This window comes from Juglans microcarpa x Juglans regia, chromosome 5D, assembly GCF_004785595.1.
Source record: "Juglans microcarpa x Juglans regia isolate MS1-56 chromosome 5D, Jm3101_v1.0, whole genome shotgun sequence".
NCBI classification, from domain to species: domain Eukaryota; kingdom Viridiplantae; phylum Streptophyta; class Magnoliopsida; order Fagales; family Juglandaceae; genus Juglans; species Juglans microcarpa x Juglans regia.
This window is the reverse complement of record NC_054602.1, coordinates 6330843-6354162: the sequence shown is the minus strand read 5'-3', so window position 1 is coordinate 6354162 and position 23320 is coordinate 6330843. Positions and strand designations below refer to the sequence as shown.

At 37.4% G+C, this 23320-nt stretch overlaps 2 protein-coding genes across 3 annotated transcripts; one reads left to right on the top strand and one right to left on the bottom strand.

Moving 5' to 3' along the window:
• Positions 1 to 1702: 1702 nt before the first annotated feature.
• On the bottom strand, positions 1703 to 13310 carry LOC121264917 (cysteine protease ATG4-like). 2 transcript variants are annotated; one of them, XM_041168288.1, is made up of 10 exons: positions 13037 to 13310; positions 11533 to 11713; positions 11158 to 11451; positions 10971 to 11056; positions 10787 to 10837; positions 10233 to 10612; positions 9114 to 9252; positions 2430 to 2485; positions 2285 to 2355; positions 1703 to 2178 (listed from the first exon to the last, which is right to left on the bottom strand). In XM_041168288.1, the coding sequence occupies exons 2-10, from the start codon at positions 11642 to 11644 to the stop codon at positions 1958 to 1960; spliced, it is 1410 nt and encodes a 469-aa protein (XP_041024222.1). In that variant the 5' UTR covers positions 11645 to 11713; positions 13037 to 13310; the 3' UTR covers positions 1703 to 1957. The 2 variants fall into 2 exon arrangements, with proteins under 2 accessions (XP_041024222.1, XP_041024221.1); XM_041168287.1 differs by having other exon boundaries at positions 11158 to 11713; positions 13037 to 13309.
• A 3435-nt stretch (positions 13311 to 16745) lies between these two features.
• LOC121264918 (phospholipase A1-IIgamma-like) lies at positions 16746 to 18766 on the top strand. The gene is given in 3 exon segments (XM_041168289.1): positions 16746 to 17007; positions 17010 to 17536; positions 17829 to 18766. Coding segments are annotated over 3 exon segments (1281 nt in total). The 5' UTR covers positions 16746 to 16871; the 3' UTR covers positions 18447 to 18766.
• Positions 18767 to 23320: the final 4554 nt, after the last annotated feature.

The window sequence follows — 23320 nt, the reverse complement described above, 5'->3', positions numbered from 1 at the left end:
GAAATGAGCATGGTTGGAATTTGATCTGCAGTAGGATTCTGCTGACGGTCGCGATGTCGTCTCCTGACGGAATGCTGATGTTTCGCGATAACTCTTCATTGCAGTAACAGATTTCAGATCAACCTCTTCTCTGGATAAGTGCAGATTTCTTGGAACTCGATTTTTCTATTTATGATTTATCTAAACAACCTCTAATACCTCCAAAATAAACTTAATATTATTATAGAAAAAGTCAATAAATAATTTACATTCATCTAAAATTACCAACTAAATGATAAGATAAACTCTATCATTTTAGTCACATAATTTTATACAAACTTATCAACTTAGTCACCTACTCCTAGCCAAACTTTTTCATCTACAAAAAGTATATATATGATGGAGACGTTTAGCTGAGTTCGAATTTTCTCAGGGGATTGAAAGAGAAGTTCATGTGCTTGCTCTCGAATGCGTCCGAGAGAGAGGGAGTAAGTAACACATGCATCCAATAACTGTGGGGTCGGTGGTTTTGAGCTGCATGAATGCCCAACATACCATTTGTAACAAAAAAAAAGGGTGACTTTGTAGGTTCTGCTCTCTTCCCGTGAGTCTATTGTTTGGAGTACTTGACGCTGGTCACGGGCTTTGAAACATATGATTTGCTTCTGGAGAAAAAAGAAAAGTTGCAGTACTGAAGGATCGTTTTCAATTAACAAAACTGCATTTAACGCACACTTATAAAAGTGGATTGAGATTTACTATATACAATTCTTCTTTTATATATATATATATAGATATATATATATATATATATATATATTCTATAATTCGGAGAGAGATAGACAGCATGTAAAATTCACTGAATTTAATGCACAGTCCTAATTCATGAAGTAGTGTCACTTTTCATCATGTCCCAAAGTTTTGTTATAAGTTGATATCAGATATTTGATATCGTCCAATGAAAGTCTCACTACGTGACTATGCCAAGTGACTTGAAAGGGCAGTGTGAGTATGTTTTATTTGGCCTTCTCTGGCCTCCTTCCCCTTTTTCCAGAAGTTGGAGTGACCACTTTCGTGCTTTTATGGCGGCAGGGAGTCTGGAACTCCTACTCACATACAGCTCAGTGAGGGTTCATTTTCGGGACCATGAATGATGCTTTATGACAATTTTTTTTTGTCTTGTATCAGGGTAATGATAATATGGATGGTTTGTCTGCATGCAATAAAGCATGAGAGCTGTGCATTGAGCTTGACCCATTTGAGAAGTATGTTTGTTGTGTCTTGCATCATCAGTTTCTTCTTTTACTTATTGTCCATCGGAAGGTCGCGGTATTGCAGTGAATTGGGGTGGGAATTAAGTAGTACAAGTGTTGCTAGCAAAGGGAAAAGTGTCGTACTCTGGCCCCGCTCACCGACTACAACACATGGTATTCCAAGGACGTTTCTTACCTGTATTCAGCAAGTTTCTGTTTTGTACTTCAAGTGAGACCTGAAGACATGGAGACACAGCAAATAAAGAAAATGAAACGACCATAATGAGAAGCAAATAGAGATTTATTACAATTCAATGCCGCCACCCTGTAACAACAAAGAGGACCGATCCCCAAATGCCAGGTCAAGAATCTTATCGAGAGTTCCAAACCCACTTGAGCCGATCATAACAACACTCGGGGAAAATCAAGAAATAAAAGAAGCCAGGTAATATATACTAAATATGAAGTAATGCGTCATAACAATCTCCAATTAATTTATCATATTAACACTTGAAAATTTATTGATAGAATAAATAAAAAGAATTGTAGTAATTTAATCTACTTTCTGCAAATGTTAGATCCAATCAACTGGAGGAGCAAGGCACAGAATCACGGGTCGGCTGAACTTTGCGGAATTAGCACATATAAGACCCAACACAAATCAAATCATGTAAAACAATTTTCAATCTTCTTGCTGGCCTGAGAACCCACCAAGTTAACTTTAATCAAAGGAGTTGCCACTCATCCTCGTGCGCATGGCCCTCGGCATCACTCATGGCCAACACACCAAAGGAATCATCATTTTGGAGCCCATCAGTGCTGACGGAAGACTCGGAGTGACTAACTGGTTTTGACAAGTTATGCTTCTGAGCCACGGTAAATAATGGGGCACCATTTGATTCATCAGCTAGCTTGGATGCCCGGAGACAAAAATCATCAAAATCATCTGTCAACCGGGAAAAATGAAAGAGAAAATATTCCAGTCAATAAAACATTGGTCATAGGAAGTGAGCAGTGGAACCATGAAACTAAATCGAAAGGGAGCAGCAAACCTTTGTCTCGACAATAAAATCCAATTGCTAAGGATGGATCAATTGAGTCCAACGATATGTGCCGAATGATACTGAGAAAGAAAGAATTAGAAAGCCAAACAAAAAGAAACCGTGAACAGGAAATCGATCTCAGCAATAAACTTACTTGCAGTGGTAAGATGATGTATCAGCCTCTACATCATCCCTACTAATGTTAACTACCTAGTAACAAATAGCATTAAAATAATATAGTCAGCAAAGAGAGAAACCAAAATTGCATTATATGCTCAAGCAGCCTAGAATGTAAAACAACCAGCATAAGGAGCATATTCAAGACTGAAAAACAAAAACCAGAGGGGAAACAAGATGATATATATATATATATATTTTATAAGTAAGAGTAAATTTATTGATACGAATGAAATAAGCATAACCCGTGTACATAGGAAGTATACAAAAGAACACCTAAATACATTCTAAGATAAAGAGATTAAAGACAAGAAGTCATGCACATTGTTTCCATTAAGTACAATGGCAGAAAACCAAAGCATTAAAGTGTGTACAAAAAAATTCTGAAGCTCCGCCATTGTACACTCCCTATCTTCAAAACACCACTTATTTCTTTTCGACCAAATACACCACATGTGCACAATAGAATCATCTTCCACACTACTGCCGCCACTTGAGGACAGCCTTTAATCTCCTTCCAGCAGGCCAATAAATCCACCACCCTTAGAGGTATTACCCAAGCGACGTAAACTCTTCTAAAGATCTCATCCCTTAACACTCTTGTTACCTCACAATGCAATAGTAAGTGGTCCACATATTCTCCATTCTTTTTACACAAATAGCACCAATCCATCACGATGCAACCCCTCTTCCTCAAATTGTCCGTGGTCAAAATCTTTCCAAGAGCAGCAGTCCATACAAAGAAGGCCACTTTAGAAGGCACACGAGACCTCCAAATAGTCTTCCAAGGGAAAAAAACATTAGCTTGCGATCTCAATAATGTGTAATACGCCCTGACTGTACACTTCTTGCTGCTATTAGACCTCCACTGCATCTTATCCCCCTGTCCGTGGAGTATATCAATCTGAAAAAATTTGAAACAAAAGGTATATTTTTTTTTAAAGTAAAAAGGTATGTGCATGAAACAGAGGGTAATTTCCAATCATGAATATCCCGATTGAAAATGATATTCCACTAGGGAGGTCATGATTAGATATCCGCAAATCCGCCACAGTAGCATCCTTATTAGCTGCAATATGATAGAGAGCTGGTAAAACTGTTTTAAGAGCGCAATCTCCACACCAAACATCATGCCAAAACCTAATTCTGGTACCCTCTCCAACCACGAAACGGATATGACTCACAAAGCTCATCCAATCCTTCCTAATAAATTTCCATAAGCCCACACCGTAACCCCCCCCCCTTCTCACTTCACTTCATTGGAATACCAACCCCCCAAGCACTTCTGTGTCTACAATAAAAAATTTCCTTCCACGATGACCCCCCCTTCAAGTGATACCTCCATAACCATTTCCCCAACAAAGCTTTATTAAAAGTCCTCAAGTTGCACACTCCCAGTCAATATTTTGAATACCGTACCGGATGGCGTACCGGTCAAGGTACTGGAACGAAATATTTCGGTACCGGTACCGTTTCGGAATAGTCGATATATGAATAAATTATATATATAAATATATATAACAATTATATTTTAAAATAATAGTTTATATATGAATAAATTATATATAAATACATACATATATATAAATTATAAATAGTCTAGTCTAAATTGAGGGTCAAAAAATGAACTTGTAGTTTGAAAAAATGGAAAAAAATAAAAATAAAAAATGAAGGCCGAAATATCGGCCGAAAAAGCCGGTACGGCCAGTATTTAAGCCGGTACAAAATACAGGTAGTATCTGTACCGGCCCAGTGGCCGGTACAGCAAATATCGACCGTACCGGTCGGTACAAAACGATTTTTAAAACTTTGCTCCCAGTCCCCCATTCAAAATTGGGGAATAAACTTTATTCCAATGTACAAGATGAAATTTTTTCTCCTCCCCCACTTCCCCCCACAAGAAGGCTCGAAATAGTTTCTCAATTCTATTCGCCACCCCTACAGGCAAAGGGAACAAGGATAAAAATAGGTTGGAAGATTTGTTAAAGTACTCCTTGGTAATGTATGTCGACCCCCTTTTGATAAATATATCTGTTTCTAACCAGCCAACCTTTTCTCTATTTTCTCCACAATCCCATCCCAAATAGCTCTAGCCTTAAAAGTCGCCCCCAACAGAAGGCCCAAATATTTCATAGGCAACGAGGACACTTTACAATCCAAGACGCTCGCCAAGCTGTCGATACTGGGCACCACACCCAACCCAACCATCTCGGACTTACTCAAATCCACCTTAAGCCTCGAAACAGCTTGAAAACATAATAAGAGTGCTCGTAGAGATTGAATCTGGCCATGAACCGCTTCACAAAAAAGTAGAGTATCGTCTGCAAACAAGAGATGTGAAATTAAGATAGAGCCATTAATACCATTACCCACGGAAGATCCTGATAGAAAGCCGCCTCCAACAGTCGCCTTTACCATTCGACCAGGTGCCTCCATGACTATAACAAAGAGAAAAGAAGATAGTGGGCCCCCATTCCCTCAAACCACGAGAACTGTTAAAAAAAACCAGCAGGGGTGCCATTCACTAGCACCAAGAACCGGGCGGTGGAAACACAATGTTGAATCCAAGAAATCCACCAATCACCAAAGCCACACCTCCCTAGTAAGTATATAAGAAAAACCCAACTCATGTGATCATAAGTCTTTTCCATATCGAGCTTGCATAGAATACCAGGAACTCCCTCCCGCAACCTATGATCCAAGCACTCATTGGCAATAAGGACTGAGTCTAGGATTTGTCTCCCCTAAACAAACGCATTTTGAGGCTTAGAAATGATTTGTTCCAATACCAGGCTTAGACGGTTAGCAGGCTTAGACGGTTAGCAAGAACCTTAGAAATGATCTTGTATACTTCACCCACAAGGCTTATGGAACGAAACTCCTCAATTGTCGTAGCCCCACGTTTCTTAGGAATAAGAGCAATGAATGTCACATTGAGGCACTTTTCGAACTTTTTAAAGGAGTGGAACTCCCCAAAAACCTGCAATACATCACATTTTATAATTTCCCAACATGCTTAAAAGAATCCCATAAAAAATGCATTTGGACCTGTTGCTTTGTCCTTGTCCATGCTAAGAATGACCTTATAAATCTCATCTTCATCAAAAGGCCTTTCCAGCCAACTCGCACTCCACGAATCAATAGACTCAAACAACAGATTATTAAGCTTCGGCCTCCAACAGGCCGGTTCCGTGAGGAGATTCTCGTAGTAATGCACAATATGGTTTTCTAATTCTGAGCGGGAAGTAAGCACTTGAGTACCCAAATAAAGTGTCTCAATGGCATTGTTGCGCCTATGTGAATTACCCACTTTATGAAAGAACTTTGTACATTTATCACATTCTTTCAGCCAAAGGGCCCTGAATTTTTGTCAACACGAAGTCGTCTCCATGAACAGTACCTTCTCCAGATCTGTCAATACTGAACTCTTCCTCAATGATACCTTCTCTAAGGTGTCTCCCATCAACTCCCTTTCCTCTAACTCCTGCAGCTCCTCCATAAGAGTAGTCTTTTGGTTGTCAACGTTATCAAAAACTTCTAAGTTCCACTCCTTAATATCGAGCTTCCGAGCCTTAAGCTTGCCTGCAAGAATGAAATTAGGAGTGCCTGTAAATTGATAAGAAGCCCACCAATGGCGCACCTTCTCTACAAAACCATCATCTGCTAACCACATATTTTCAAACTTAAAAACACTGACGTCCCCCATGGATACCCCCACAATCCAACAATATAGAAAAATGGTTCGAGCATATACGGGGCAGTCTCTTCTGACACAACTCTAGATAGTGGGCCTCCCATGAATGAGAAACAAGAAATCTATTTAATCTTGACCAACCCTGACTATTAGACCAAGTGTACTCGCCACAAACCATGGGGAGATCTATAAGACCTAGATAAAAAATAAACTTCGAGAACTCCTCCATGGCTAGGGAGATTCGATGATTCCCCAATCGTTTGCTAGAAAAGCGAGTGATGTTGAAGTCCCCACCCATACACTACGGCACCTCCCATAACCAGAATAAACCCGCCAATTCCTCCCAAAGCCTTCTCCTATCTCTGTCCATGTTAGGCCAATAAATGCCTACAAAAGCCCACTCCCACCCATATACCACATTTTTAAAACGACTAGCGACCGAAAAAGTACCAACACACTTCTCTTCCACCTCCACCACTCTTTTATCCCACATTAGGTGAACGCCACTTGGTGCTCCTAACGAAGCCAAATATGATCAACTCACATACGAACACCCCCACAAACTTCGAATAATTCTTCTATCAATGACCCGCAATTTTGTTTCTTGAAAACACACCGCATCAACATTTCACTTTCGCAATAAAGATTTAATGTGAAGGCGCTTATTGCGATCATTAAGCCCCTGCACGTTCCAAGAGAGGATCTTTGGTTTCACGAACAAAAGTGGCCCCCCTCCCTTTCAATCTATCCCTTCCGCCACTTCCCTCCTTTGCTTCATAATTAATAGAACATTTGAGCCTTTTAAGTTCCCTAGCTCTTTTTGTGGCGGACTTCGATCTACTAACTTCAATGGCCACAAGAAAAGCTCAGAATTGTTCTTCAAATCCTATGCATGAGACCCCAACACAAGCTTGCGTCTCCTCAAACTTCTTAAACACCCACTCTGAGATGAACCTTTCTGTGTTGGGGCTAGGAGGGAGCATGCATATTGGATTAGCATCTCTCCCATTGAAACATGCCCCTTCACAAACAGCCAACTGCAAATCCATACCTCTGACCCCCCCACCATAAGGAACACCTCATTTCTCACATTGCCCCCTCCATTTTTCCATGATATTTCCAATTCTAATATGCCAGTGGAAAGATCCGAAACTACATCCCGTATTTGCCCAACCTGAGAGGAGAAACCCACAAGATTCGCACCCCCTTCAACCAGAACTTCACTCCCCAAACTAGGCTTCTAAGTTAACATCGTGGAAGCACCGATGACCACCGTCGCATGATTCTGTGCAGGTTCTGATAGTGTGGATGCATCGGCGACCACTCAGGATCATAGAGAACATCGCGATTGTAGGACCTCTCGTCGTCGTCGTTTAATAGTGTTGCCGCTGACGGAGTAGCCTCCAATGATAGATTGGCAACCTTCGGCAGGATCACCTGAGCCTTCGCCGACGATGGTGGCTCGGACCTTGTCGTCGAAGGGCCAGCTCCCCCCTGCTCTCTCTTCCTCTAGACCGGGCCTATCTGTTGACGGACCGAAGACCGCCCCATGGGCTGAGGCCTAGAGCCCTTTCCTCCCCTTCAGTTGACCAACTGAGATAATTCCATTAGGCCCATTGAGCCGGCCCTGATCCATAACACTTGAGCCCATATATCCAGAGCCCTGGCCTAGCTGCAGAACCCCCTTCCCCTTAATGCACCGTTTAACCCAGTTTATTTTATCAAACAAGACTCCCAATTGGTTCTCCATTTCAGACAATGCCTGAATGAATATTTCCTCATTCAGACCCACCACGACCCTACCACCCCCCTCACGGCTCTGACCACCTTCTGCAAATGTAATGCCCTCTAACCTTGGCATGCCTAACCTCTCTGTGCATTTCGCGTCTCGAGGCCTCTCCATCTGATTTTGAAGTACATCCTTGTACGACCGAGAATTCGACATAAACCGTCGTCGTCAGTGGAAACAGTCGCGGAGGGCCACCTTCACTTCCAGCTTCCTTCAACACGTCTGTTATTTTCCTCCAACCCATCCCGTCCTTATCCCCTAGAATGAAGATAAAGCTCCGGCGACCTCCCTTGCTGTACTCCACTAAAACCATGAAAATGCCTCTAAGTTGGAACAGCGCTGGGCGATATAACCTCTATCTCCTTCTCGATGAGCAGAGCAGAACTCCTTCCTCCCAACCTTCAGACTCTCCTCCAAAGCTTTAGAGAACCATCAAGTTGTCACAAGCCCCAAACTCATCTCTTTTACAACTTTCCATCCTTTCTTAGTCAGTATTACACAGTGTCCATTCCTCACCACCTCAAACAGTTTGGATTCTATCTCTCTGCTCTTCGAAAAAGAAATACACAAATGACAAAACAAGATGCTGAGGCTAATATTCAACCATCCACCTTGATTTTTTGGAAAATTCACATTTTTATTTTGAAGCTTCAAACTAAAGAAACTAGTTGTAGGTCTTGTAATGTGGCCTAAAGTTGCTGGTGTTGCATTTATGTGGCGATTTTCAAGAGCTATGATAAACTAACAACCGAACTACACTTTATTTACAACTTATCAATAAAATAATATTTTTTAAAAAATTCAAATCCGTCAAATCAAAATCAAAATTAAAATAAATATTTCAAAAAATATTATTTTATTTAAAGATTGTAGAAAAATTGTAAAGTAGTTGTTTTATCATTTCTCGAATTTCAATCCAAAGAAATAGTAAACCCCAATTAGTGGATAAAACATCAACAATTTAGTCATTGACAGCTTTCTCCACAAAATCACATGCCATCACGTTGCTTCTTACCATCTCCCTTCATCTTATTCCTCTAGTTTTCTAAAATTAAAATAGATCAAGGTTTTATTATTATTTTCAGATATATCAATTTCTACAGTATAGTTCTATCCATCTAACATAAGTAATTACATGTACTTGCATAGGAAATAATAATTCGAGTGAGGGTACATACTGGTTGAGTATCGTGTGGATCAAGGAAGAAAGCTTTTTCATCTTGCACACCAACAATGTAAGTTGAAGCCCCAGGCTTCCCACCTAAGATGCCAAGGCTCTGTGGGAACATAAATGTTTCCCGCAACAAAGGAATATATCTGCAAAGAATATGACAGTGAGTTATTAAATAGATAGTAACAAGCAGGATAGAAATATGTTCTAAATTTCACTGATAAAATAATTGGGTTAAATACTAGTCAATATTTTCTGCATACCCATATTTCGAGGATTAGTATATTTAAAAAGGGGTATGGGTCTCACTAGGATCAGTTAAACGGGATAATCATCAAATGCCTTTCTCATATCAATGAAATATGAAATTCTTGGAGAACTGATAAAATAAATGTTTCAGCCTTATTGCCTGGGAAAGGGAAGTTCGTAATCTTTATAAGAAATAAAAATAAAAATAAGTTCAAGGTGCTCCAATTGTAGATCTAACTAGTCTTTTCAGAGTGTAAGCACAAACATGACTCTCGCAGCGTTACAAATGGTATCACAGTCAATCCGTGCCAGAAATGTGGGATTTAAGTAGTGTCACAAGGAATGTCCGAACAAGGATATCGGAGATTTGATTGGGGACCAATTTTAACATCCCAGATCAATGAGAGGGAAGTAAACAGAAGCGTAGTGAATGAAATCACATATTGCTTGGGAGTGAAAAGTTCTTGGCCTTTATAATGATTCCAAAGAACTCCAATCTTAACTTCCCTAGTCCTTTTGGAATGTAAACACAAATGTGACTAGCACTTTCCTTGAGTCGTTACACCTCTCCCTAAAACAAGGAGTGAAAGGTATGTAACGGGTTTGATCCCATGTGGGTTCACGATTTGCATCTAAACAAGGTAGACAAAAAAGCATCTATCAAGTCTTTCCACAAGAAGATAGTTCAATAAACCCAGTGAATATACAATCCCAGCTAAACCAAAACCAGTTTAAAAAGGGGAAAAAAACTAAACCAAACCAGTCATTAATATACAATGGTTTGAGATACCCAGCTAAACTAGATTCTAAAACTTCCTAGGATAACCAAAGCCCAGAGACAAAGGACAATTAGTGAAAAACCTGTAACGTTACAAACCTGGGATTGACTTCTTCAAGTCCAAGAACCAAAGGAACCAATAAAAGAATGGGTGTCCAAGCAGCTAGACCTCTTGAAAACTCACAACAATGCCTTGAGACATCTTCAATGCAAAGAACAGGAGCTCCACCTCGCTCCCCATCTTCATCTCCAGAAACAATATAAATAGCCATAGGAAGTGGCTGGTCCTCAAGGTCAGTTACTACTCTTTTAAAGCGGGCTAGAGTTTCCCATGTGCGGCACATGGCATAAGGGCCCACCCATGACCCAGCAGCTAGGTCATAAGCCTTTCCAGCTTGAAGAAGGTTGTGGATAGAGAAAGGTGATGCCTCAGAATCCCCAAAATAGTGAAGAATCTCAATGTATTCACGATCCAGTGGCTGCACATGTTGCAAATAAACCATCAGAAAATGATTATTTCTAAGATGAATCTCTTACATGGTTTTAGGAAAAAAAAACTAAGGCACTGCATATATATATATATATATATATCTCATTTCTACCATACACCTTACCTTATTTTTTTTACAAGTAAAAGGAACCATACACCTTACCTTTTCAAGAGGTTTCCTCCAAGATCTCCCTAATCGATGAGAAAGCAACGCCTGCAGAGAAAAGATAAAGCCATTCATTAACAATTTGTTCTGATTAAAGCAATACCACCAAATGAGCAATAAACCTGAAAATCGTTTTAAAACAATATAAAGCCACTGAGGCAAAATTAAAGCAGAACATTACCTGAGCAGCAAGCATCTGACTACTGCGAAGCATGCAACCCCAGTTTACATCACTGGTATATTTTGAATCTTCAATAGCATCAAAACCTGTAGAAAATGAAGATATAGGTTTCATTCCAACAATTCCAACTTGCAAAAGCTTTCTTTCTAGATCCCTCATAGAAAAGAGATTATTTCATTAAACAGACCTTTTCGATATGTCATCAAAATTCTTGATGAAAAATCTCGTTCAAATGCTGGTACTCCATTGCTAGTATCAGCATCTCCAGATGACTCTTGTGAGATTCTATAGCACACACCTAAAAGCCATATGTCACTAGTTGAGCTCGAAATGCCAGTCCTGGTTGACCCTAGCACACGCTCCTGAAGTCTCCTCATTGAGCCAATAGCCACAGCCTTTTTCACAGCGGCTGTCCACCCATTTTGTTTGGCATGAACTTCATAAGCTGGTGAATCACTATGAGATGCCTTGTTTTCACTACCTGATGGCTCACTATGTGTTTCAAAGACCGAGAAAGCAGATGCAAAGAAACTTGACCATAAGGAAGCCTTGGGGAACTTACTATCACTGATTCCTGGGACTGAAGTTAAGGATGTCGGACTTCTATTTGAGGTATCTGTTAAAGTTTTTGAAGAAAAATCTGAAGCAACAGCTCTCTCACAGAAACCCTTCATTACCTACTCATGAAGCGTCATACAATGATGTAATCGGCTCATAGAAGCAACCCAAATTTCAGTATTTACCTGCCGTCAAAGGTAAATATAAAAATAAATTCCAATCCGAAACACAAGGAAGCACAAGAGACCACACCCTACCAATTAAAAGGAACAAGTTCCTAAAGTCTAAAAAACAAAGAAAAAACCAAGAGTAGTTGTGAGCAGTCATCACTCAATGAAGACTTTGGAGGACAATGGCTTTTAACACTAACACCGCCTTCTTGAAATCTTCAAAGGTTCTAGCATTGCACTTCCGTCAAATGCACCCCATTAAACACAAATGGACCATCCAAATTCAAAATTACTGTGGCTTCCAAGAGGGCTTCGCCAGCATGCCAACATCTCCACCCCCCTTTGGGACATATCCCAATCAAAACCAAATAATGAAAGTTAAAAAATTCTTTGTTTCCACTTGGGACAAAACTCTTTTTTAGATTCGCAGAAGAAAACTCAAAACGAGTGAACGCAAGTATTCCATGTGCACATTGAATGTCCAGACAAACTAAAGTATTTTTCATTATCTTTTCAATAGATACATTACATGTTTAACTGCTACTAACTACTTATAAAAAATAACGTTCAACTAATACTTAATCTGGGGCTCCTGAGAATTCCATGATTAGTATAGCTACCAATGAAATTGCCTCTTGGTATCGTCTCAAGAACTCAGCCTACAACAAGTCTCTCCCTTTCGATTTTAACATTAAGTTCCATCCAATCTGGAAATAATTTCTGTGACCTGAGATTCCATGAGACTTCCTTTGGTTCCCTAATAAGACTATTCGCAGAAAGTCATAAAGATCTGACTATAATATTTTTATTGGCACCGGTTGTCTGGAGCAAAGTTCCGACTAATTGTGGAATTGTGGGGGTGGACAGGAACGGAGTTTGTTGCCCAGTTTCCCGGAAGTGCCTCAAGTAATTCAACGGAAAATTTTTCTAGTTCAATAAATTGTTCGCCTGGGTTCAAACCTAAAACTTGGAGGGAGCATCCCAACAAGATAAAAGCTCTTTACACTTGAGCCAACCCAGCGGTTGAGATCCGACTATAAGAATCAATGAGATAAATACAAGATAGAAAGGTACAATCCCATAAACGACAGACAAATTGGGATCTGAAAGCGTCACGAGAATCGTAAGAGAAGTGATCTAATTATCCAATGAGTTCATGCAATTCAGAGATATCAGAACACAACAACAGGATTTCTTGCAACAATAAGTCCTAATCAATACAAGCAGCACATAATGACCAGAAAATTCAAAAACCTACCATTAGAATGAAAAACCCACAATATATATGATTATGCTTGTAGAAAAGAGAGAGAGAACAGGAAGAAAAGGACAGCTGACCTGAAATATTGCTGAATTTGAGTCTGATAAAAAAAGAAAATAGTGGAAGTCGATGCTTTTGGGGTCGGATTACTGGCCGGGTCGTGTCGCTTCTCGGGTATTAGGGAATTTATCTTCTTATGGCGAGCGTCTGAGGGAAAAATTTTCACACATCCAGATTGAAAAAAACCCAAAAAGCAAGCAGAGATCGAAGTCGAGGTCCGAGCTTGTTTCGGAATCTCCGAACTTGGTTGAGACCAACAGGCAACAATCCCCACTCTGAATAATACCTTAAATTATTTATTTATTTATGTATTTATTATTTATTTATTTATTTTTTACAATATTACTTTTTCTTTCCGGGTGTGGAAAACTAGGAGCCCGCATTCCAAGCGCTCGGCCTAAATGTAAGCCCAGAAAGAAACACCTGAGCCCAGGCCCAATCTAAAGTAGTTGAATGAAGCAGACCTGGACTGACTCTACCTGACCGGTGTCACTGTTTCGTTGAATTTTATGTTTATATATACTAAGAAAAATGTTGTCTTTTAAACTTATAAATTTATGTGCTTTAACGTAGTCCGATTGTAAATCTTTTTTATTGTAATGTAAATTTAACCTATCATGTTAAGTCATATTATTTTATAAATTTATTTTTATAAGATCTATTTGTAGATCTATCACCTCTCATGTACAAAATATTCGTCCCACTTCCAACATATTTATATGTATTTTCATCAACCAGATCAGCTCTTATATTTTTAAATAACAAGTTAAAAAATAAATAGATATGTGGCGTAAGCACAAAAATTGATATTCTGATTGAAGCAAGTGTTGGGAAAAGTATCCTCGATAGGCCCAATTCTAAAAGCCCATCCTCTGCGTTAATCATTATATGTCCATCCGCGAATTGAAATAGTCAAATTGTAAAATTATTTTTATTGTAAAATATATCTAACGTCTCGTGATATTAAATCAAGCGAGTTTATACGTTTACTTTAATGAAATGTTTTTGTGGTAGCAGTGCCAGTTATTTCTCTTATAGCATGCATGCAAATTGAGAAATATGGCAATACGATTGGGCATTCTCTCACAAGCTAGACATCGAACTAGTGCATGCACATTAGTGGTCCAATCTGTTTATCTAACAAGGATGACAAAGCTGATTATCAAATTTATACGTACCTAGCTAGCTAGCTACGACATTCATAACATGATAACATTTTTTTCTTTCTTAAATTTTATTTATGATGTTTCTGATCATGTTCTGTATATAGAACTCTAATCGTATTTTAGTATAACTTAAGGAGTAGTCCTTTAAGTTATATACTCGAATATAATTAAATTATCCCAAGTCACTTTCCAAGCCGATGGCGGTCATGATTGTTTGGCAATGAAAAACGTTGGCATTTCAAGGAATTAAGTGCCGTGCGAGACTGCTGCAATGACAATTAATATATATCACGAATTAATGCAAACATAGAAGATATAATTTATTCACATTGACACTTTACCTACCCCGTTAACACCCGAATCCTTTCATTAATTTGTCTCTCTTCTCTTCTCCTTTCTTTTTCCTCTTTTTTTTGTTTCAATTTTCATCCGGAAAAGTAAACTGACATGGAAGGAAGGTGTTAACGTCGGGTAGCTAGGTAGAGAGTATGAACACTCACGACTCATGTTATGACAGTACTTCTATGTAGAGTTAATAAGTGTGGAGGCCGGCCGGGGAGTCATACTCCTCTGGCTTTGGATCAAATTATAAAACCCTCAGGCATATATAGAATATTTCTCCTTTTATTTTTCATTCCTTTTCTGTCAAGGCTCAGCAAAGTATCTAAACTTGGAATAAATACCTGCCTTCTTGGACTTCCAAGCATCTTTTGTTTTTTTCCATATATGATTTGGTTTGATAACTTCAAAGCCAAGACTGCCTGCCTGCATGCGTCTTGAGATGATTTAAGACCACACAAGAAAAGCGTTCATGCATAAATATTATTTGTCAACAAGGATATATAGTCGCGGTTGCGTTGTCTGCATCAAGTTTTGAGTGGAGTGCAGATCATGTACTTAGCATAATTAATATGCTCATATATATATATATATGAGAAAATGTACTTAAATTTCTTACCATATGGGTTGAAAAAATACATTGAAAACTAAGGCTAGCTAATATTCATTAATCTTTCAAAGACCTGCAGCATACACCATGTTTCATGCAGGTGAAGTTTTGTATAATTATTTCTATCAGCTAGACATGGAAATTAAAACAATAATACTATGAGTATATATGAAGCTGCTAGCGAGGTTGCTACTACGTACCATGATCAGTAGTACTACTACTTCTAGTATTAATATTGTTTTTATGACTACGAATATTTGGGGAGGATAATTATTCCACTATACAGAAAAAAGTGGGAAGGTCTCTCGAAAAGAAAAGCCTAGGGAAAAAAATAAAAATAAAAAAGGAAGAAAAGGGTGGTAATTAAGGCCAGCCTTCAAAGACAAGAATATCACGATTCATCATGTGGATATATGGTCTCATGCATGCATGATCACTGTGTCTTACTTGACTAATTATCAAAACTGCATCAGCCTTATATGCATTGCACGAGCTGGGTCATGATCTATGGCGCCATTAGATTTGCAGATCATGTTCGACACGTACGTACGCATGCCAGTCTTGAAGGGATATAGAGAGCACCTCGCTTTAAGCATTTAAATTAAAATATTATTGAAGCTGATCAGTTCCCATTCGTACGTTAAACGACATGATTTCGTGCCTGATTCACTTGTTGAACCGTCATGTATATATTGAACTTTGACAAGCTGTTTGAGGTTTTATATATATATATGTTGGGAAGCCATTTTTTTATAATATCTCGATCGGTTTATAAATGGGAGCTAGCTAACGTGGCATGCACGTCTTTAGAGCAGGGCGGCACGTCAATACGTTTCGAGGTCTAATCATTAGGCGATTATTAACATGATAATTCTTATTTTAATTAACTAATAATTTATTTATTGCTAGGGGCTTCTCTCGGTTTCTCCGTCGGAGGCCTCTCGCTCTTGTTTCTCTTGTTCTTTCCTTTTACTTGAGACCTTCTCCCATAAATTAAAGGCGGTGCCGATCGATCAATAGTACAATACTACTGCCTTGGTTGCAAGCTATCCCTTTGAGTACGTGGCTTTCTTTGTGATTCAGTTAATTTCAATTTCTTCATGACTTGGTCAAATAAGGACTTTCATGACTTTAATTTTTTAAAAATCTTTTGCTAAGGGCTTTTTTCGATTTCTCTAACGGGGGCCTTTGAACTGCCCTTCCTTGGATAAGACTACAGTTTAATGAATAACATAAGGGTCCGAGCCATACATATCTCAATTATATATCTAATTAGAGTATTGCTAGAGACATGCAGTACTACTGCAAATTCTACTGCATAAGTTTCAAAAAACGATGTGTCGCAGATCAAAATTATAATCAAAGCTATTAATATTACCTTGATAATTAATGTGGAAGCAATCACATGAACTGCCAATATCTCACTTTATAAAGTTTTTGTAGTAAAAATTGTAGTGTGCTTAACGCTTTCTTATTTCTAATGACAACATATCAATTGACTTTTCCTTTTCTTCTTTTGTTTGGTTTGCAGAAAGGAATTAAACCTGTTGATATATTCTTGAGTTATTTGAACAAGTAATTGAATCCTAGCTAGAGATCTAGCTTTGAAAGTATGATTATGGTAGCAAGATTTCATCCACACAATCCAGCAATCATTAAATAGATTTTAGTTACGAATTCAAAGGAATACAAGGTAGAAGGTTGGATCAAAAGTTTGACTATCGGTGTTCTATATAAATGAAGTCATTGATTTCTCAAGCAGTGTCTATAAAGCATGCGATAGGAGTTATCCTCACAAGGTGGTTTGGGTTGAAGAAAAAGATGGGTAGCATAGCCAAAAACTGGAAGAGCCTTAGCGGCAAGAATAATTGGAGGGTTTGTTGGACCCTCTCGACATTGATCTTCGCCGGTACCTAATTCACTATGGAGAAATGGCTCAAGCTACGTATGATGCCTTTGATACAGAGAGGGTGTCTAGATTTGCAGGAAGTAGCCGATATGCTAAGAAGGATTTCTTCTCTAAGGTGAGTTTAGAGAAGGGCAATCCTTTCAAATATAATGTGACAAAGTTTTTGTATGCAACATCAGAAATCGACGTCCCCGACGCATTTATCATAAAGTCGTTATCGAGGGAGGCATGGAGCAAGGAATCAAATTGGATAGGTTATGTTGCAGTAGCCACGGATGAAGGGAAGGCCTTGTTAGGGAGGAGGGATATCGTGATTGCTTGGAGAGGAACAGTACAGACTTTGGAGTGGATAAACGATTTAGAATTTATTCTGGTTTCAGCTTCCAAAATACTTGGAGCTGAGGGTGATCCTAAGGTGCACCATGGTTGGTATTCCATCTACACTTCTGATGATCCCCGTTCGTCCTTCAATAAGACTAGTGCCAGGAACCAGGTACGAGTACGCAATATTTTGACAATTTCTTTGCCTATCGTATTCGAATGATCTTGTTTTTTATTATTATTATTTAAGAAACGCGCAGTTCAGAACTCATCGATGAATTTGAAACAAAAATATCCGACAACCCCAAATCATAAAATTTTATGTTTTTTCTACAAGGAAATTTCGATAAAAACTAATTTTGCATACTTCGATAATTGATTTGCCCTCCCTCCCTCTGTATTATATTTCCTATTTTCCTGGTTCCGGTCCTGCCGACAACCAAACTATTATTTCGTTTATCCAGGTTCTTGGTGAGATTAGGAGACTATTGGAAGAATTCAAGAACGAGGAAATCAGCATAACAATAACTGGCCACAGCTTGGGTGCAGCAATTGCAACTCTAAATGCTGTTGACATAGTTGCCAATGGATTCAACAAGCCGAGAGATCAGCTAAAGGTAGCCTGTCCGGTAACAGCAATAGTATTTGCCAGCCCCCGCGTGGGAGACTCAATTTTCAAGAAGGTGTTCTCTAGATATAAAGATCGTCTTCGAGTTTTACGCGTCCGAAATTCTCCCGATCTTGTTCCCAGCTATCCCTTAATAGGGTACTCGGATGTGGGAGAAGAGTTGGAAATCGATACTCGCAACTCGAACTACCTGAAGAGCCCTGGAAATCTATCGACTTGGCATAACTTGGAGGGTTACCTGCATGGAGTTGCAGGGACACACGGGAATATATTAGGAAGGTTCAAGTTGGTGGTTCATCGGGATATTGCACTTGTAAACAAGACGATGGATGCATTGAAGGATGAGTATCTTGTTCCGACATCATGGCGATGCGTGCAGAACAAGGGCATGGTTCAACAGGCTGATGGTTCCTGGAAAATGATGGATCATGAAGAGGAAAACTTCGATCCTTAATTGAACTATTAATGCTTTATACATATATGGGCGTTACATTGGTTTGGGTTTCTTTCGATCGTCTCCAAGTTTGGTTGTGCTCTTTGATCTAGCTACATTAATCATGTGGAGATCTGATTGCATGCGTTAATTGCTTTCGCCGGCATTAGCTTAATTATTAGAAAATATAAGTAAAGAATAAGCCGCGCGTGTCAGTGTGTAAAATTTGAAGGTCGTCGTCCTTGCTGTTAAAAAGCGAAATTAGGGTTATTTTTGTGTAATAATGAATAAAGATCGCTGTGTGAACCTTATATATATGCTAAACAAATATATGCTCCTCTTGTCCGTGTGATCAACATCAATAATATGATATATGCTAAATAATGCCACTACAACAAATAGTGGCTTTTGAGATAGAAATTTTTCCCACGAATACTATTTGATAACAAATAATTACGTTTTGTCACCAAATTCACATCGTCAGAAGATTCCCACCGCAAATAACTATATTAGACCCTTTTATTTGTCACAAGTTACAATTTGTGGAAATTAAAAAAAAAAATTCACAAAATTAAGCTCATCAGAAAAAGTTTGCAGTTAGTATTTTTTTACAATAACATATGCATTCATTAGTGACGGAATTGGTTGGTGACAACAAATTTTTAATTCTCACGAATACTATTTGGTAGCAAATAATTACGCTTTGCCACCAAATTATTCACATCGCCAAAAAACTCTAACCGCAAATAACTATATTGGACCATTTTATTTGTCACAAGTTACAATCTGTGAAAATTAAAGATTTTTTTTCACAAAGTTAAGCTCATCAAAAAAAGTTTGAAGGTAATATTTTTTTACGATAACATATACATTCATTAGTGACGGAATTTAAGTTGGTGACAAAAAATTTACAATTTCCACGAATATTATTTGGTAGCAAATAATTACGTTTTGTTACCAAATTCACGTTATCAGAAAATTCTCACCGCAAATAATTATATTGGATCCCAAATTTTATTTGTCACGAGTTTTAATCTCTAAAAATTAAAAACTTTTTCCCACAAAAATTAAGTTCATCAAAAAAAATTTGTAGATAATATTTTTTTGAGGTGATAAATATTTTGTTGCAAAATGTCAATTTTTACATTTACGTTCTTTTGTTTCTGACCATTTAAGAAACTGTCGGTAATTCTTGGTTTTTGCAGCAAAAATCACATTGCCGCAAATATTTTCAATTATAAATTTGTCTTTCACAGCTAGATGTTCTCCATGATTTATCAAGCTCCTCTCTCTCATGACGGCCATATATATGCCTTTTAATTCCTTTGATCTGCTAGGAATTTGTTGTTGCCATGGAAGGACGTAGTTATGTGGGTCTCCTGTCTCCTATGTACCGTGTACGTATTGCATGATTCTCCACTTAAAAGGTATCACACATATAGTAGCTAGTACTACGTACTTTTGAGTCACGGCATTAATACGAATGACGTATATAACAGCTGAAACGCATCATGCATGTACTAACTAAAAACAGGGCGGCTCAAAGGCCGGTAGCTAGGCAGCCGAGGCGGGTATCTAATAACCTTAAAAATTCTGTTTGGTCTTTTGCTTTCAAACGAAAATAAATGTCTAGTTTCCACGTAAATTTCATTGATATAACTCTTTGACGTGTTTTAATACGATGTATTAGATTATTATGACAGCACATGACATACATTTCCCTTGCTTCATGCGAATAAATCCTCCACATTGAAAGCTTCGGTATTTAACAATCCCATGAATCAAACTCCAGCTCACAAGCAGATATCTTCCCCTTCAATTCATGCGGACAGCTAGCTACCATTTATATTTATATTGTCAGATTCCTTCCTTTAATTATAGGATCATGGTTGACATACATTTGTATATATTTGCCGCCACCACATATCGTCTGTAATATTCCTTGAAGAAGAATATACAAATATATTAGTTTCAATCTCTTTTAAAATTTCTTTTTATAGAGTAGATCTAACGTATTTTATTAGTCACACGATAATGTTTACATTTTTTTGTATAAAATTTATATAGAAACTTAATACTTGATCTCATTTATAAAATTAAAAAAATAAATAAAGAAAGAAGGCCCAAATTACAAAACTCATAGAAAAACGGAATAAAGTGAAAGGTCTAATACAAAAATACAAAGTAAAAATAAATAATAAAAAAAATAATAATAAATAAATAAATAAATAAAAAGTTACCTGAGATGATCTCCATGCATGTTGCATACTGTTATAAAGAGTGATAATGTCATGACAAGACTAATGATGAGCAAAATACTCCCTCAACAAATAACATTGCCAAAAAATTTATGCCCTAAGGCCTCATTTTGTATTGGGCCGGCCAGTCCTACATAAAAATGGTATGTATTTTTGTGGGCCGTGAACATGAGTTGCGTGGAAAACTTTCCTTTTCAAGACTTTTCTTCTTCATTATTTAGGCTAAGAGGGAACCTTGGCGCTATAAATAATCAGATATAGAGAAATATTTTGACAATATATAAAGAGATCTTATAAAAATAAATTCATAAGCGAATGTGATTTGATGTGATATATTATATTCTAAATATATTTTTATTGTAAAATAGATCAATCGAACATAACATATCAAGTCATGTCAATTTGTAAATTTATTTTTGTAAGACTTTTTTATGACTATAACACTTCTCTAATATTAAATATATATATATATATATATATATATGGTACTAAATATGTACCTCTGGTGTAGAACCAACTTTTTACCGTTGAGAAGTTTGACAGAAGGGTAATGATATACTTATAAGTTTTTTAGAAGTACTGTTTGTAATTTATTTTAGAATCTATCAATACAATTATACCACTTCATTACAAACACTTTTTATTGTATAGTACTTAACTACTTTTATTTTAAATAGAAATGTAAAATAGTTATACATTTCTCATTTTATTTGTCAAAAAGAGTCGACACATGACACATTCACGAAGAGTTTACAACATAGACAGGTAAAAAATGCTAAGTACTGGCCGGCCCAAAGATGTAGTTAAGTCATATTATTTAGTATGATCACAGCTCCATGATCAAGAGTGCTACAGTGGTACTAATCCAGCACTCAATAGATCAGATAATGGTTACAAGTTGGTTTTTTTTTTTTTTTTTTTTTATCTGTTTATGATCATAGTGTCCATATATATATATATATATATATATATATATATATGAAGCATATACCCTTTCATTTATCAAACTATTCGGAAGTAAGCCTCTTACTACTGCTTAATCCATATTCTCTCATTGGTTGTTCTTTTTCAATGATCTTAGTTGTTATAAGGATATGATCAAAACTAGATAACCCAAGCAATCAAGGGAGCTCGGAATTATATATAGTACTGAGGGTCCCGTGTGCCTATTATTGTTCTAAAAATTAAGGCCCTCCAATAAAATTATTTTATAAATTTACTCGATCCCCAAACTAGATTTTCTGGTTCTACTGCTCTTTCAAGTCATCTAATAGTAAAGTCCAATGCATGGCCTGTACATGTTACTAATTTTCAAACGATTAATTACTTCTAACATGATGGTTTTTATTCTCATGATCAGGCAGCAGAAATTGATTGATTTGAGAGTACGACGTACGCATGCATGATGCAAGCGAGACAAGTGCCTGGTATGTCATTAATGACGCTAAGTCAACGATATAGAGAAGTCACGTTTGCAACAAAATAGAATTAAGTTAATTTCAAATCTGGTATAATAATACGAAAATAAATAAAAATTTTATGATTGGGCAATTTAACTTTTTTTTTAATTATTCTTATCGGTTTTGGGCACTTCATGATGATCTATGATCGATGGCCATGATCTTTAGTACCCTTGGAGTCTGGAGATCATCCCTTCGGAAAAGCATGCACGCAATCGAGGCTTTATTTAATTGGCTGCTTAATTGAGCTGATCTTGAACTTTAAATTAACTTTGCATTGGTTTAATTTATAGGCACAAAGATGGAGTACTAGTACTCCATCCACTTGATCATCAAATTTGGGTCAAAATTGAAATATATAGAAAAATACAGAATCCCAACAAATTAATTAAAAGGTATTCCAACCAATACATGAAAGCAAGAAATTAAAGAATCAAAAAGAGAAAAGTTGGACAGTCATGAATCTAATTAATTCATTTTTCAATATTCCCTGCCCGGCCTTTACCAAATTAACGATGAATTTTGAACCACTACGTACGCGCGGCTGGAAGTCATAGACCGTAGACGTGTTCTACAATCAACTGTAGTCAATATTGGAGAAATACGCTGCTCGATCTACTTAATTTTTATGTAATCCTAGTCTTCAAACTTTGCGTTGTGGACTCGTACTAGTACTGCTGGCGCTGGTTGATCACGATGATACATGCGTCGATCTGTTTCAATAAGAGGGGCAACTTTATGCTTATTGCAAGCTTCAGGAATTAATTATTAACCCTTTTCACCTCGCGCGAGGCTGATGACTTATAAATTTATAATAATTAAGTGCACGAAAGAAAAATGAAACCAATTATATATATAATTACTTTTAACATCAATTTTTCTTTAGTTTCTGGACTTCGCCGCGAAGGCCGGTCTTCGTCTATATATAGGTATGTATGTATCTTGAATTTACAGGCCAGCATGGTGCAAGCTGCAGATCGATATAATTACACGATTCCTTCTTCATATATGTTAAACATGATATGACTTAAGTAATTAAATTTAAACCTTTTCATTAGTTTAAACTTTTAAATAAGTAATAATCTAACAAGATATATATAATTAGAATAGGGATCTTAACTTTAAACTTTGACTCTACACGTATTATGCTCTACGGAGCCTGACCATACTTGAGAGG

What these genes read in the sequence shown, in the direction of transcription:
- LOC121264917 (XM_041168287.1), bottom strand. Translation starts at nt 11,644, where the DNA reads ATGAAGGGTTTCTGTGAGAGAGCTGTTGCTTCAGATTTTTCTTCAAAA. An exon ending in GGAGGAAACCTCTTGAAAAG is followed by an intron (nt 10,613 to 10,786) that starts GTAAGGTGTATG and finishes CAACATGTGCAG; the next exon opens with CCACTGGATCGTGAATACAT. An exon ending in ATCCACACGATACTCAACCA is followed by an intron (nt 2,486 to 9,113) that starts GTATGTACCCTC and finishes ATTTGTTACTAG; the next exon opens with GTAGTTAACATTAGTAGGGA.